Source organism: Monopterus albus, unplaced genomic scaffold (assembly GCF_001952655.1).
Source record: "Monopterus albus unplaced genomic scaffold, M_albus_1.0 scaffold1.1, whole genome shotgun sequence".
NCBI classification, from domain to species: domain Eukaryota; kingdom Metazoa; phylum Chordata; class Actinopteri; order Synbranchiformes; family Synbranchidae; genus Monopterus; species Monopterus albus.
In genome coordinates, this window is record NW_018127881.1 from 64,552 (window position 1) to 81,303 (window position 16,752).

At 41.6% G+C, this 16,752-nt stretch overlaps 1 protein-coding gene across 4 annotated transcripts in view; it reads left to right on the forward strand.

Moving 5' to 3' along the window:
• pax7a (paired box 7a) overlaps nt 1–6,569 on the forward strand; it is a 45,343-nt gene extending 38,774 nt beyond the window's left edge. For 3 of the 4 annotated variants that reach the window (XM_020622930.1, XM_020622768.1, XM_020622850.1), the window contains exons 8-9: nt 2,376–2,625; nt 3,817–6,569. In XM_020622930.1, coding sequence (XP_020478586.1) covers nt 2,376–2,625; nt 3,817–3,932 — 366 coding nt within the window. In that variant the 3' untranslated portion in view covers nt 3,933–6,569. Of the gene's footprint in view, nt 1–1,022; nt 1,142–2,375; nt 2,626–3,816 lie in introns of all 4 variants that reach the window. The other variant, XM_020622681.1, reaches the window with a different exon arrangement.
• The last annotated feature ends 10,183 nt before the right edge of the window (nt 6,570–16,752 follow it).

A 16,752-nucleotide genomic window follows, 5' to 3' on the forward strand; every position in this document is an offset into this window, starting at 1 on the left:
CAGGAATACTATACTTGAATTTCTCCAAAGTGTAGTTTTACATAGCATGTTACAACAGAAGTATATAAAGCTATCAAGTCGCTTTTTTTTTTTTTTACAAGCTTATGTGACTAAATATCATTTAACACTTAAAAGTTAAATGAAACCACCTTAAAGTAGCAAAGCCCGGCAATTAAAATTGACCTATGGATAACATGCGCTACATTACACCACCCAACTACTTTAATAGTCACACCAGTACAATTTTATGCACCTCATTGCAACACTTCCACCTTAACATCTGTGTTTATGAAGCTCAAAATGTTTCAGTAGGTGAAATTGTCATAAATGTATGAATTCAATTCTGGACTATATTATATTCAGAGGTGTTCCTAATAATCTGATCCTCTCATGTATCCTGGAGGACAAAAATATATAGACACCTGTTCATGCATATATAATATAACCTAGTCCAGTACAAACCACCTTTAATTTGACTCCAACCCAGTCTGACTTGGGGCCTGATAGATGAGTTCACCTCTATCTGTACCTTTATCAGACTGTGAGCATGGTTTGGTGAAACTGCATTGATTTTTACTGAGCAGTGTGGGCACTGAATACATCTGACACACAGCTAATGAAAACCTTATTTCTCCAGAAGAGCTTACCTTTTCCCCTCTGGCAAAAGGGGAGGGGTGGGGGGGGGACGTCTGAAGGATAGCTACATCCTCACAGATGTCACCACTTGTCAGTGACCAACCCATCCTAATTCACTAAAATAGTAAAACTGTGACAAAGTCAACGATAAGAAGTAATTTTCTTTTGAAGAACTTTTATAAGCATGAATAATAATCAAGCCAATTGTTAGCTATTCTATTTCATAAGAACGTGATGTAATCAAGCTTCAATTAACCAGTGACTAAAATGGACTTTCTGCCCTGTAGCTGTCTCTCTCGGGACACAGAACAAGCTCCCCCTTTCACTTTCACCCATCACAAACCATCAAAACGTTCACTTCACTTCACTTCTCTCATCTTCCTCAGTGTCTGCAGCTTGGCTCCATATGGCAGGGAGCATCACGTGTGTCCAGCATGAAGAGGGCTATGAATCTCCCTCTTATGGATACATGTCACATGCTTTGTCCACAGATGTGGAGGGGACGGTGGAGGTTTCCATACTGATCGGATTAACATGTGGAAATGACTAAACAGCCTTTGTGTTTCTGGTGTGCTTCGAGTGCTTCATATTTCCTGGGAGGCCTTTTCTGAAAACATGAGTAATTTGCAGAATCTGGTGGATTTTTCCTCTGTGGGATATTCCTGGCTTAGTGCATTATTTGTTTGCCCTGGCACTGCATTGCCTTCATGGTATTGCATGTGTGTGCATGCATGCAAACATATGTCTGCTTGTGTATCACCCTGTGTAACCACCTCCATAATGAGCTAATTGGTTTAGCAGCAGCAGGGGCCAAAGGCCAGTGCAGCATAGCAAAACTCAACATGAACCTGATGTTGGAAAGACTTCCCTGGTATAGGAGGGAATTATGTGTGGGACAGTTGTCTTTTTACCACCCGCTCCCACTCGCACACATATACATGCACGCACACACTCCACTTTGCCTTTTGCACTTAAAGAAACCAGCAGCATAAGAAAACAAAATTCCTCACAATGTTCTGGGGCACCGGGCCTTAGACTAAAGTAGCACTAGAGGTAATCTCATCCATTTTAACATATTTTGAGAGCTTCCTCTGACAAATGTCACACGCTATTACATCAATCTAGAATACCGAATTGGAAGCCTTTATGGACACACATAATATACACACTGTAATATTCAGGTGAGTCCCAATGTGTAGTATCAGCAGGCCTCTCAGCAAGGTTTGTGGAGCCTACATTGTGTGGGGATCTGAGGGGATCATTTACCATTTCCAACACCATTACTATTCATGAGATGGGTAGGCTAGGGGCGAGGGATTAGGGACTCCCTTGGTGCTTGTTGCGCTGTAGGCTTGGGCTCAGGCCTCAGGCTCCAGGACAGGAGCTGTCTGGCACGGATGGTGGATCTATTATCACCCTGGGACCCTTCTGTCCCACAGTAGAACACTTAGTGGCAGTGCCAGATAATGGAAACAGTGTCTCTTGTTCCCTTTCTCCTTTTTTTAACCTCATCACCCTCCTTGTATCCTTCCCTCTGCTTACAAAAAAAGGAATATGAGGAAGTTTTTCGCTTTCTCTATTTCAGAGTTGAAATGATATATTTCTACTGGCATCTTTACCGTGAAGTGCTAGGATGGCACTATATTTGCAGGGAAAAAAGTACTTTTCCTCAACTCTGTCAATCCTTTGATCCTGAATTTTCCAAATGTCTAACATCCTCCGTTCCCCCTTTCCCCCAGGTGATGAGTATCCTGAGTAACCCCAGCGCTGTACCCTCCCAGCCCCAGCACGACTTTTCCATTTCCCCCCTACACAGCAGCCTGGAGAGCTCCAACTCCATCTCGGCCAGCTGCAGTCAGCGTTCTGACACCATCAAGAGTGTGGACAGCCTGGCATCCTCGCAGTCATACTGCCCCCCCACCTACAGCGCCACCAGCTACAGCGTAGACCCTGTCACTGCAGGCTACCAGTACAGCCAGTATGGCCAGAGTAAGTAAACCCTGCATTAACATTTTATACGTTATATGTTTGTGTTTAGTTAAGGCTGCATAAGTAAGTGAGTGTTTTTTCTTGTTGTGTCAAATGAGAGCAGATGATATATTTCTATCGTCCTCTTAAGTTGACTCAGTTTAAAAATGATGCACAGGCAAGAGAGCCCCCCCGACCTTTGCACTCTGACTGTTGGAGGCAGACACGTGCTCTTGATAAAGACCCCTCCCCAACACCATCACTACCACAAACACCACCACCATCCTCATAGAGAGCTGCGTTAATAACACCCCACTCTACTTGGATGGGAAAGAGGAGAGGGCCACTTCAAAGAACGGCACACCCTCAGGGGCCACATTGTCCTCTTGCCCACCTCTTCTTCTCCTTCTTTCTCTTATTTCCATCACACACACATAAACACACCCCCGGGGCAGGAAAGAGTTTGCTTTATTAGATTAGCATAAGTGACTGATGCTGTCACAGCCATTCATAAGAGGTAAAATGAAGCACATTCCCCCAACGAGTCAGCCAGCGCCAGCTCGCCAACATTTGTTTGTGTTTATATGCAGGTTCCAGTAGTGATCTAGTGTATTGTGCATCCGCTGGGTTTTTTTCTTTTTGTTTTGTTTGTTTAATTTTTTTTTTACATGTTTGTGTTGTCGTGCATGAACGCACACAAGCGCGTGCCAGTCTGTCACATTTTGTGTGTGCGTACTGGTGTTTTGTCAGCAGCAAGAAACTGATGGCAGTGCAGATGTGAGCTGATGTGAGGTTAATTAAGATGGTGATTGAGCACAGTCGATGGGTAATGAATGGAGGAGAGAGGAGAGAGCTGCTGTCGGAGGATGAAAATGATCGGCCATGTGGAGTGTGGAGGGCATGAAATCAGAGATGCCAAGTGTAATGAAGACTGGCACATAGAACACACATGGGGACCCATCTGAGTGACAGCATGGAGACTTTACCAGGATGCACATGCTCCATGCCAGCAACATGCCAACCTCAGACAAGGGACAGGGAAGGGGTTTTTCATCTTTCTCTCTCATTGAATTGTTCTTTAATTGACTCACTCACTTCTGCCACAACTTATTTCAGCCTCAATCAGAAGAATGAAATGAGAGTGAATGGGACACGTGTCTGAGGAATCTACCACCTGTCTGATGTATGCTTTTTCTCTTTGTTTCTCTGTAGCTGCTGTAGACTACCTGGCTAAGAATGTGAGCTTGTCCACCCAGAGGAGGATGAAACTTGGAGACCACTCTGCTGTGCTGGGACTGCTGCAGGTGGAGACGGGACAGGCCTACTAAAGCCCTGGGGACACACACCCTGGGGCTCTCACCTCACTCTCTGCCACCTTCTTCCATGCTTCATCAAGTCTGGACTCCAACTCTAGCTCGCCTGAGTGCCGCTCACTCCTCAGCCTGGCCATGACATCAGCGCACAGATACGCACCCTTGAGGTGCACCGGGGAAAGTGACGCTTGCGGGTGTGACAAGGCTCTTCCGGGAATGGAACTAAACATTTCACATCACTGTTACCACCAGACGGCTCTGCACCCTCTCTTTGCAATCTCTGGGCACCTCTGCCTGTTCCACAAACTCCATCCCCAAACCCTGTTTTATTTTGTTCAGAGGGCCCAAACGAACCCCTGCTGACCTGAGAACGGTTTCATTTTGTCACGACTGCAGTCCAGCACTCGTTCCGGGCCATCAACTACATGTACTTTAACCTTGCTGTTCATAGTAGTTAAAAAAACCAATATCATTTGAGCGAGTCTTATTCTTGTTCCTTTTTGATATTGTTAATATTATTGTTGCTGTTATATGATTATGGTTAATGTGATTTACGTTGTTCTTTGATTCCATACATATCTCTTTTCTCTGTTAGATGCTGGTGTGTAAAACACAGTGGATGACTGAGTCAATTTGGGAATAAGCGTCTCTCGCGTGTGCATGTTTGCGTGTCGGCACACAAGAGAGGATGATTGTTTTCCAAGCTGCTGTTCCTCTGCCTGTTCCCTGAGCTCTAATGTTGGTGAGCGGTTTGACCTTCTCACTTCTATACTCATCTTGACATTCCTAAAGAACTTGGCCACTCTGTGGGAAGTCTGACTGGATGGATTCTGCAGGGAATTTAAGCAGCATTTTGGCAGCCGATAGCTTTCCCCTTCTAACCTCCATCCTATCCTAGGCCACGGTCCATGGGGAGAGAGGCATTGTTTGCAAAAACATGATTGGGGAAATTAATGTATTTTGTTTAGAAATATGGACCTTGCCAAGGAGGGCTAACTCAGCTAGTGCCCCCACCCCTCTGCATCCACTCCTGCCAGGGAATCCTGTGTGAATTAAACAGTGTGGAGCAGATTAAATCACACACACATATAATGTGAAAGCTAATTCACAGTGACCCTTCACATTACTAGCCACTATTTCAGTTTTTTAGAGTAATTAGCACATTTTTTTAAACGCACTTTCACTCAATTTTCAGACTAAATAAGCACTCCGTCAAAGCATTCCTCAATCTCCATTTCCAGCTATACTATAAGCATTCCAGTGCTTTCTGTCATGAGACTGCAAAGTACCCAAGATGCGTCATTCACATGCAAAAACCATATAATCCAGCTGGTCATGAAAGTGGACAGGTGACGCCACTGTTTGACCCCTTCTCTGGTTAAGACTGGAGCTTTGTCTACTGCTCCACTTTGACGTACTCACTGAAATGTACAAAAAGAAGAAAAAAGTTTAAAGAATAGTACATATGAGACATTTGTATAGCACTCATAGTTGACTTTTGACACAGGCCAGGACCAGCTGTTCCCTTGAGATTGGCATCATTGTGATATTAATGATATACACAGAACTGTTAACTTTATCTCAAGACAAAATTTGGTCCTTAGTCGCCTTTATAAACTGAAAACTGTACAGTTCAGTAGCTGGAGCAGACTGTGTATTGTTTGTTTATAAAGAATATGTTTTATACTAAAACAACTATGTTGCGTGGTAGGTAAGCAGGGGATCTGTCGAAGTAAATGTTTGATTTGAATTTCCTTAACTGGCTTGTTTTCTGTTGGTTTTGTTTTAACTGTATTTAATTGGTTTATCTGTTTGACGAACAGTTTTGTTTCTGGTTTGGGCCCAGGTAAGAATGAATTTGTCTAAGCTAGCAACATATAAATTCTTTTAAAATGTTGCAATTAAAATAGTAAAAAAAAAAAATAAAGGATCAAACTGAGCTCAACGAAAAATGAAAGCTTGATGACAGACTACTTGGACCATAGGACCACTGTATATATGAAAATGTGGCTGGATGAAACATCATCATGTGTCAGAGTATTCTGAGGGTGTTTCTGACAACCTGGTCTTACAGACTGATTATTAGCGCAGACCAGACTTGACTGGACCACGGACCTAACACACCTGAACTCCTGAGCCTTCAGTGTGGAACTCTGTCAACGGTTCATCGTGTTAATGAAGCTGGTAAAAACAGCCTCTCTGCTCTGGGAAACTGAATCAAGTCATGTTTGATTTGTGGACCAATAAGACTTCAGGAGAAAAAGTCAAAGCAACGCTGACTCCACACTGAATCACAGCAGCTCCAGCTGCTGCTCTGCTTAGATGCCTCACTCGTGTATATTTTAAAAAGGAAGAATTTTAGGATTGTCTTTAGTGTATCAAACCCATTTCTAACACTTGCATCAATAAGCATTTGGATATTTAAAGCACACAGCTCCTTATCCTCCACCCGTCTGTTGAACCTTTAACCTGTTTAGTTGCTTTCTGACATCTGTGCTTTGCTTTATTCCTTTTTCTGTTCCGCATGTGTGTATATTATCATGGTATAATTTATTCTGCTGTATGAAGTATTAGACTAGTGGGAAACTTGTATTGGTATTTACTACCTTCAGCCTGTTGGTGTGTTTACTGTAACACTGGCGTAACTGTTATCAATTAAAGATCCAGAACTGATTTCTGCCATCTGTCTGTTTTTTTTAACTGCACATTGGCTGTTTTGCATATTTTTATCACAGTCAGTGGTTTTTTTGCTGTACTACTATGTATGCATGCATAAAGTAGTGCTGGCAGAAAATTAATCTACAGCTGTTTTGATAATTGATTATTTGTTTAAGTCATTCATTGACCAAAAATGCCACACATTCTCTGGTTTTCAGCTTCTCAAATGTGAGAAGTTGCCACCTTCCATTGTTTTATGTAAATGTAAACCAAAAATTTTGGCTTTGTTTGTTTGTTTAAAGGTTTTTTAGGGAGTTTTTTTTTAATCCAGTTTCAGGGTTTAAGGATAAATGGTGTCCTAAGATGTAACTGTAAAGCCACTTGAGACAAATTTATGATTTGTGTTTTGGGGTTATATAAAGAAAAACTGACTTGACTTGATAATCTTAACATTTTGTATTGTTCTTCAGACATCACCTTGGGCTCCAGGTGATTTTAAAATTTAAATAGAGTGAAATATTTGATTAATCAAAAAAGCAGCAGATTAATCAATAATGAAAATAATTGTTAGTTGCAGTCCCAGTTAATGAATACACTTGTGCATACTGTATACTGCATGTGGCCTGTGCATGTGTATCTGTCCTCCAGGTGTGTTCAACTACCTTAATGGAGCCAGCAGTGACTGTTAAGTGCTGGTGATGTGATTAGGGCCTGAGAGCTCAGACATAACAGACTCAGAGACTGATTGTGCTTCTAGCTGCAGCTGTAGAAAGTCATTCATTCTGCACACAGACCAGAAGTGCTCTCTTCTCTCTCTGCTGGTTGGGGAATGTTGTCTGCAAATCTCTGTGGTATGGTATGAATGCAGGGGAAATAACCAGTGTGGTCACAAAGCTTTATATTACATGTCAGAATAGTAGAGCTCATTCAGTTTTTCCCATCAGCACTGCTTGAGGTATGTCAAACATGACTTGGGTATGTTCACTCAGACCTGACTGATTTCAAACATTTTGGCTATGTGTGCAGTCACTGCAGCTATCAAATGTCTATACATCATTTTGTGTAAATTCATAAACACTGCAAAGCATGCCAAGTTGTGCAGTGAGATGTATTTACATTTTATATACCACAAAATACATAATAACCAATAAATTTAACTAATTAAAGGCATCACTAATCACAGTTATTGACATCTTTCACATCAAATTGCATTTGGAGATGAATGTGATGCTAAAAAAAGTAAGTACTGATCTGAAAAACTTCTACTTAGACTGTTATTGTGAGCTAACTATTGTTCATATTTCATACTCTGTTAAATATTTGAGAGATTTGAACAGCTCAGTGAGTATAAATAGATGCAGAATGTTAGTATTCTGTTTAGACTTACAGATTCAAATCAACTACAAACTGCAGTGTTATCACCACATTATATCATCAAGGCTCAGTTAAACTGATGCAAATGGAAATCCTCTTTAGTATCTAATTACGAAACACACACACATTTACACAGTGTTTGTGGGTTCTGCAGAAGCATGTCAATGAGGAAGGTTAATTACTAAATCAATTCCAAAGCATATTTTCTATATGAGTTCACTTTGAGAAGATCCTCTCGTCATCTTTAATATGTATTGTTAGGTGGCTCTTTGCGATGCTGTGTCATCCTTCATATATTCTTTTATAAGTCTGTGCTTATCCAGATCAGACCTTAGCATGTACTATGGCTGTCCCCTTTTCTCCAGCTTGTCTCCTCAGGTGAAGGCCCTGGAATTTTGTCTGTCTACAGTCTGATGTCACTCAGAGTGGACGAGGTGGCAGCTCAGGCACTGGGTGTGTGGAAGAGCTATGTGGCACTTCCCTCATCTCCTCCTTTGATCCCCTAATTGATTGACTACAGGAGCAGAGGGTAAACAGAGCCCACAAGAGCCGATTCCACTCGCCCCTCTGGAGTGGTTTAGATAAAGTGCAAAGGCCCAAGCGCTCCGTTCCTCCTCTCCCCTGTCTATTTGGACACACAGCCATTGATGGTGGCTCTGTGCCATGGTAGCTTAGCTCCGGGCTGTGTCCTCAGGCCCGGGGCTTGGGTACTGCCCCTGTGCATAAATTTCTGGCTGTAATGGGTTTGTTTAGATCACAGGGATGGAAATGAAACTCCTGAGCCTCACAGTAGAGACCAGGAGGCCCTATCACTTGGGAGGCAGCGATAGAGAAGCCACAGCCTCAGCCTGGCCATACTCACTTTCAGAATGAGCCATGGAATAGAAGCTCTGGTTCAGATCTAATTTAGGACCAGACACCTCAATCTGATCATGCTGTGGTTAAAAAAAAAACTGCTGTTGAAAAGTCAGGAAGGCCTTGAAGAAGATAGCAGAACCAGCCGGTGAGGGCCTTCAATGAAGAAAAATAGGCCAGAATGTCTCCTTTTTTAAGAAAACGTGCTTGAAAATATGACTTTAGGATGATTTATACCAGATATTATAATTATATTCTAATTTTACAAGTGTGTCTGGAGAACAGGAGTTCAGAACCGTGTGTAGGTATGCTGAGAAATGATTAAGAGATGCTCTGGGGGTCTTGGTTTTATTCTTTGAGCTTATGTGTCACAGGAAGTAAAAAAGCTCCCAGCTGTCACCATGAAAGCACTTACAGTATAATAATCCTTCAAATCCTGTAATTATGCCAGCATACGCCATGTACCTGAGCCTCAGCTTTGTGCTCGTCACCTCAAGGATCCCACTGACACAGACACAGGCGCACAGCTTGGTGTGCATATATCTTCTTCCTGTCCCTTTTGCATAGGGAGGAAATCTTATTTTCAGAACATTTTAGGTGTTTTGAATTTCACAGTTACCCCTCTCAGGTAGTATAGATAGATAATCTGTCATGTATGAGTAAAATGCAGGAACTCAAATAAGGTATTGTCGGAGCTTAAAGTCGTCTAATTTACCAGGAAAGGTGTGCAGTTGCAAAATATTTTAACTGTGTTGCATTTCACCAGTTAATATTTAGTTTACAAGATATGACTTGACTTATTTGTCTAATATTGCAAATATACTGTACATGTTCATATACAGGCACAAAAAGACACACACCAGTGTACACCTCCCTTAAAGCAATGTAAAAAAAAAAACACAATGAAGAAGAAAATAGTCCCAGTAAAGTTGTAAGTCTAAGAAATCAGAGTGAGATAAAAATCACTGTGAAGCCAAGCATGATTTACATTTAAAATCTGAGCTGTACTCTCAAACTAATTAATATTAATAACAAAAATGGAAATGAGTACACTGACGGCCCTCGGTGAAGAACAAGCTGGGTGCATTCAGTCAGGAGATTCATATATAAGCCCTTTCTCAGGAGAAGTGGGCTTTAAACAGGCGTGACGCCAGGGCATAGACCGCCATACACAGAGACAATTTTTCTAGATAATAGCCTATCATGCAGGATACAATTTAAATTAAAAAATGCAATTTTCACCTTGAAATGAACAAATGATTACAATTTCTATACAAATTAAGGCATCCAGGCTGTGCCTCAGTACTGTGCCAAGGCCATGAAACCTGACATAATTACCATGAAATACATTTTCAAATATTTGTATTTTGTCCATCACTTTAAAACATGCCACTCTGCCTTCTGTGGGTTTGTGATCTCACCTTCTGGGGGAAATACATAAAAAAAGAGAGAGAAAATCATCAGAGATGAAAAGCTCTTCAACAGGAGAGATAAAAATGTGGAAAAAACAACCTCCCATACACAAAGTAAATCAGCGCAGCACAGCACAGCAGCCCCTGGAGCTATCTCTAAAAGCCAAATTACTGCTCCTTATCTAAGGAATCATATCTACCAGTTATCTGCTCCTGAGATAGGCTCCTCTCTCTCTCTCTCTCTCTCTCTCTCTCTCTCGTGCCTTGTGCCCATCGCCAGAAATGCTATTTATTTGTGATTACAGACACCCTTTGAATAAAAGATGTTTGTGTTTGAGATCCAAAGTTTCAACAGATTCTGAACTCTTCAGAGAGGAGAGTATTGAAGGCAGAACACTGTATTTGGGCAGGGGTGCCAGGGGTGGTCTGCTGCGGAGAGAGGGATGAAAGTGTAGCCGATGGGAAATATGAGACAAGACCTCAAACTTCTCTGACGCTTCATATCACATATGCTTTCGCAGGGGAGTCATACAGAGATGAGGTGTCGAATTGACTTTAAATGCAGAACTTTATGTTTGAAACACATGGAGACAGGAAGCTCTGGCATGTATTTTGTAGAAAGCTGCCAAAAGTTTGAAGTTCTTGAACTTCTCTACTGAGAGATGTAAATGCCCTCAACTGGAGGAAAATGTATAAGTACAACATCATGTTGCCGGCAAATTAATGCAGTTTAAACTGTCAGCTCCTACAGTGTGTAATAGTATGATATTTATCTAAATATCAAACATGACGTTGATTAAATGGACATTTTCATTGACACTGAGTGAGAGGCGGGATACACCCTGGACAGGACCCCGGTCTCTCACAGGGCTGACACATAGAGACAGACAGCTATTTATGTTCCTTATCAGTGAACCTAACTTGCATGTCTATGAGGGAGGTCACCAGAAAACTCAGAGGAAACCCAAACAGGCTCAGGGAGAACATGCAGAAACACTGAAAGGCTCCAGCCAAACCCAGCACCTTCTTGCTGTGAAGTGACAATGCTACACCACCATGCCATCCCTCCCTTATGTTCAGCTGAGTCTAATAGTTTGTCTGATGTGTTTGCAGTGCTTAAAAATACAAAAAGGCGATTTTAATATGCTCTACTCTTGTGTTTATCTTAAAATTTTAATTTCTTTCCAAAGAATTCTACCTACCTTAGCAATTTTTGATAACTTGACACAAATCTGGTTATAACAGAAACTCATGTCATGAAAACAACTTCCAGCCATCTGAGACTTTTATTTTGAGCAAAATAACGTTTTAAGACTGGGTGCTATAATGGCCAAGTTATTACGATGATTCTTTTGTAAATGCTTCCCTTCCTTTCTCCTTCCACTTCTTGCCTCCTCTCTCTTTCCTTCCATCTGTTGAAGTCCCTCAGCCAGAGAGACACACATCAGATTTCAATAGTTGACCTCTTAATGCTGAGGTCAGTGCTGCACCGGCAGCGATTTCACACTCAAGATGAAAGGGAAATGAACACTGAGGATGCTGGGGGTGACATGGGGCCCTGACCACGCCAGCTATTGCCACACTAACCGCCTCACTGCGCTAGGCTGGGATCCGAGATGAGCCAAGGAGGCGGTGCTAAAATTGAGGTTTGCCACCTGTATAACAGGGACTAAAGTCACTAATCTAGGACAGCTATGCACTGATTGGTTTTCAGTGATGTTAAAATGCTATTAGTTGCACTATTGATTTCTGATACAGCACATGAAATAGAGAAACTAAAAGAAGCAGAAATATGTTTAGCTGAGCTCCCATGTGGTTCCAGCAAGGCTCTTGGTGTCACAGTCAGAAAGAGCTACTGAACCCTGACACTTTTTTTCCCCACAGCCTGGACCATCTCCTGATGCTTAGCGTCCGACTCCTGGCCTGCCTGACCAATTACAACAGCTCGTTACTGGCGCATTTCTCAGAGGCTATTATTGAATGAACACTGAGACAAGGCTAGCAGTGAATGGACAGTTTGGTTACACAGCCGAGAGGCTTGAGCTGCTCAGAGTAATGTACCGCTTAAGTACCTGTCAGCTTTATAAAGGAGGGAGTAGACTGTGTAAATGTGTGTGTAAATAGAGTGTCAGATCAGGACCCCAGGGAGCAGAGGTAGTGAGTGTGAATGTGTGTGTATGCTCTTTTGTTCATGGATGCATGTGTGAGTGCACGTGTGTGTTAGTGTGTGTGCATGTGAGTGTCACAATAATGATCATTTAACCCTCCTCAGCATTCCCCAGGGCTCCACATTCCTCTTTGGACTTCATAGGGCTTCAGACTCCCGCCACCCCCACCCCCCACCTCTCTCTCTCTCTCTGCCTCCTCTGTCTGCTCCTCACGGCTGGGCACAGTTGGGGAGCAGCTTCTTATTCATTCATGAGAGAAGCACCGGATAAATAAAAAGGTTCATTACTGTGCTAAAGTGTTACTAATGACATGTACCTGCCACTGAGCACCTCCGAAAATCTAATGTGACACACTAGAATGGAAAATCTATTCTCCCGCATCAAGGCCTCCAATGGTGCTAGCACATACTCTATGGAAATTTCTCTCCGCTTGCCCTCCAATTGTGTCTCTCTAAAACCAATATTTACAATCCCATAGCCATTATGTCCTACTACGCCCTCTGCGCCTGCTGTTGCGACCTCCATATTAGCTGAAAATTGGACTTTGCAAACTTAGCAGGGGAGAAGAGACTCTTCTCGGAGATAAGAGGGTGCAGCACCAGGGGACTCAGCGTGAGGCCTGCAATGCCTCTCAACTTCCTGCTGCACCAGCCCTAAGCTCACAACACCCACCAAATACCAAACACAAATACTGAAAACTTTACAGTGTGGCATCCCATCAGTCAGTCTCTCAAGTAAAGTCAAATGTACAGTATACTTCATTAAAATGTTTTTGTGTTCTTTCACTTGAGATATGACTTCTCTTTTAGCGCTTAAATGTCACTTGATCACGGACCTGCTGCCTCTGTTCTATGAGTTATGCAAATAAGCACTTAAGTAGTAAGAATGTTTTTGAAATTGTGTGATTAAATTAATCAAATTAAAGCAAACATTTTAGTTGGGCCTCAATGAAGAAGCACTCAAAGTTCCCACAGTAACAGCTAATGTCTATGACATGCTCCAGTACCACTGCCATCAAAGCAATGCCAGCAATTTTTCTGAAATATCTTGTCAGTCAAAATAAATAAAAATGTATATAATAAAAAAATTTGCACTTGAATTACAGGGCAGTGTCAAATAATAAATAATCATAACCAATTTTGTTATAGATGATAAATTCTAGTCATAAAATCAACTACATAGGAATTAAAAATAAAAACAATAAAAGGCTGACAACCCTGTCTTTCTCTTGCATTTTTCTCTCCTACACCTCTCCTACCAGAGCTCAGGAGTTGCTGTTTGAAAGAAATAAATGCAGCTCTGGTGTTCATCATGTGCTTGATACACACAGTGGCACGCAATAATTAATACGAACCAACACAATGTTTTCCATTTGTAATTGTTTCACCGGGATTTTGATGTCGGATTAGAGATTCTCAACAACTGGTGCACTACTGCACCGTTTGCCCATTGCAGTTCACACTACCTTTATGCAAAATGACAATATTGGAGCTAAATGGATGTTAACTATGTTGTTTGAAAATAAGATGATAGAGAAATCACATCCTTTGTTCACATACTGTAGGTTTAATACCGGTTGCAGCATAAATTAGCTCTAAAATGTGCTTAACAGAGTAAATTTAATGTGTACTAATGTACAGTATAGTTGTACATTACACAAGCTGAAATAGTGAGATAGTTTCTCAGATCTGAGGCTGTGTTTCACATATGCAATTGTCAAGCTCCATATCTTACAGAATTTTCTCTTTATGGCTCCTCTGAGTGATGAAGACAAAACATATTGTAATAAAAAGTACAGAATGGCCTGAATACACAGGATTTCCCAACATTCTTCTGTTTGTAAAGCTGCTATCACAGTCCTCAGGAGCCTGTAGAGTAGCAGCAGTGTCACACAGCTGTGTATGGGTTTGTGACTGTTGTCCTCCCACCCAAACTAAAAGACTTACTGCATCTTTAAGAGCTCAGTATCTAATTGAATCATGGCTTCCATCAGTGTCTCAGCAGTCTTAAATGACTGTTTGCTCAACATGTCTGCCCATTTCCGCTGATTAATTCATACGAAGCCAAACGAAATGTTCTGCCTTGTTTGTCATGTTACATCCGAGCGCTGTAGTCTTTTCCCAATCAGAAGTAATCACTTTAGACTGTAGAGAAAACATTGAACTCTATAATAGAAAACCTCTATGTATTTATAAGATATAATCCAAGGTCTGTAGTCAGATTTCAAGTAGATTTACAGAATGATATGTTTTTTCCCAAAAATACTGCTCAGATTTAGATCTTTCAATATATTACTATGTTCAATAATTTTGAGAAATTTAGCAAATTGTGGCTGGTGTAAATTTTACAATTAATATTCTACACATTTGTGCACTTATCTCAGATTAATTCCTTTTTTGTGCATACACAGGGAAAATTTGTCTTTGGTTCCATCCCATTGTAGAAGTATTGTGTGGTCAGTTGTGATTAGACGAACAGGTACAATATAAAAGCAAACATTTTCCAAAAGCAGAACCGATTTAACAAATGCCAAAACCTGTTTGTTTTGCAGTATGCTAATTAAATCAGTTATTTAGATTATTTAACAGTAGTGATGTGTGGGCGTTTGGTCAAGTTTTCCATCCTGGGGTCAAAAACATAACCTGACAGCAAAAAGAAAACAGCAAATCAATCCCAGTTCATTTTGATTTGACCACATTTATTCATAGTTGTGTTTCTGCCACAACTAGGAACTGACATCTTGGTGGTAAATTTGATCCATTCTTAAGAGGAAACCATTGTGTTTGTGGATGTAATTTCTTGTCAAAACACTCTGAAAAAACAACAGAAAATAACACAAACTTTCTGTGAATGTAGTTTAGGCCAATGGGACAAAGTGGCCATTTTCAGCTGGGTGACAGACCCGGTCTAGAGATAACAAGTCCTGGGAGCTACAGGTCAAGGACTGTTGGCAGCAGGTCCTCTGAAGATGAGGTGCAGTTTTTTTGGATAGGGCATGAAATTGTTTTACACTGAGAACCATGCATTTGTGTTACTATGCTTACTAACAGAACAGTAATTCATAGATCATTAGTCTCATGATGATCATTGTATGGGTTCAATACTCAGTGGTGTTGTTATATCACAGCCCTTGTGACACCCACTTTAATTATCCCCCTCCCAAAGCTTCCCTAGGGTCCTATAAACCACATTAGCCCCTCTAGCCAGGCAGATCATTTAATCATCAAACATCAATCAGTCATCATCAATCATATACTTTATTGCCAAGTATGTTAAAATGCAAGGAATTTAACTGTAGCTCAATGGCCCATATGTACAGTGATTACATCTATGACTAGACTTATTAGACGGCCTCTTCCTCTCGTCATCACTTCATCATACCACCAAAGCAGCTACAGCCAGAATTTGACACAGCTGTAAATATTCAAATATGATGATTTCATTATAATGTGTCATCACTGTAGTAGTATTTGTTTTATCTTTACTTGTGGTAAATTTTAAACACAACACAGACACTGAACATACATTTTTGTGCCGTGTCTCTTAGAAAAGCCAGCTCAGTTCCTTATTCAGCAGCCTGTTCAGTCAGTGATCAACTTTTCCTCAGCACCCCTCCAGCAGATGAAGGAACATAGCTTAAACCTGTTACTGTCAGCTTCTCACCTGGATCATAAGAGCTCCTGCTCGGAGCATGCAAACCAATATCCTCCTATTCTTTGCACAGGCAGCCAGGATTCACAGCAATAGCTTTTCACAAAGACCAGGGCAGAGCACACTCCGTGTTATCTTATTGAGTTACCTGTAGCTAAGCTTTGAGCGAGCACACATAATGGCAGGCAGTTAATGACAGCGCAGGGCCTAACCCCTTGTCCCCGGCCTTTCCCTGAGCCTCATTTCCGCGCTGCGGCTGCCATTTCACAGCTGTTAGCCACAGACTCTCTTTGTCATGATTAAGGACAAATTAATAGATGCCTCCTGGTAATCAGCTTTCATTAGGGCTGTCAAACCTTTAGTGACGTTTCCTCACTGCACTGGACACAGGATGATCACCTCCCAGCTGAAAGACACTGCTGCTGGCTGTGTGTGACTGTGGCACTGCCTTTCAGCTGCTGTATTTGTTTGCTTGGTGTGGCTAAAGTGTGGGTAACTAGTGCATTAGCACGCTACTTCGTGGCACAAGTGCTTGTAGTTGGTGCATTAACAGTGCTCCGTGTGGAGCTGCAAGATGGAGGTCATCGTGGGAATGACATAAAGAGTAGTCTTTCTGCTGGGTGTAATTGGCCCCAGCATGCTGAAAATGGACTGTGAAATGTAAGGGGGGGTCATATAATTGATTTTCCCCTGAATGCAGAATCCAGGGCAGGGCTG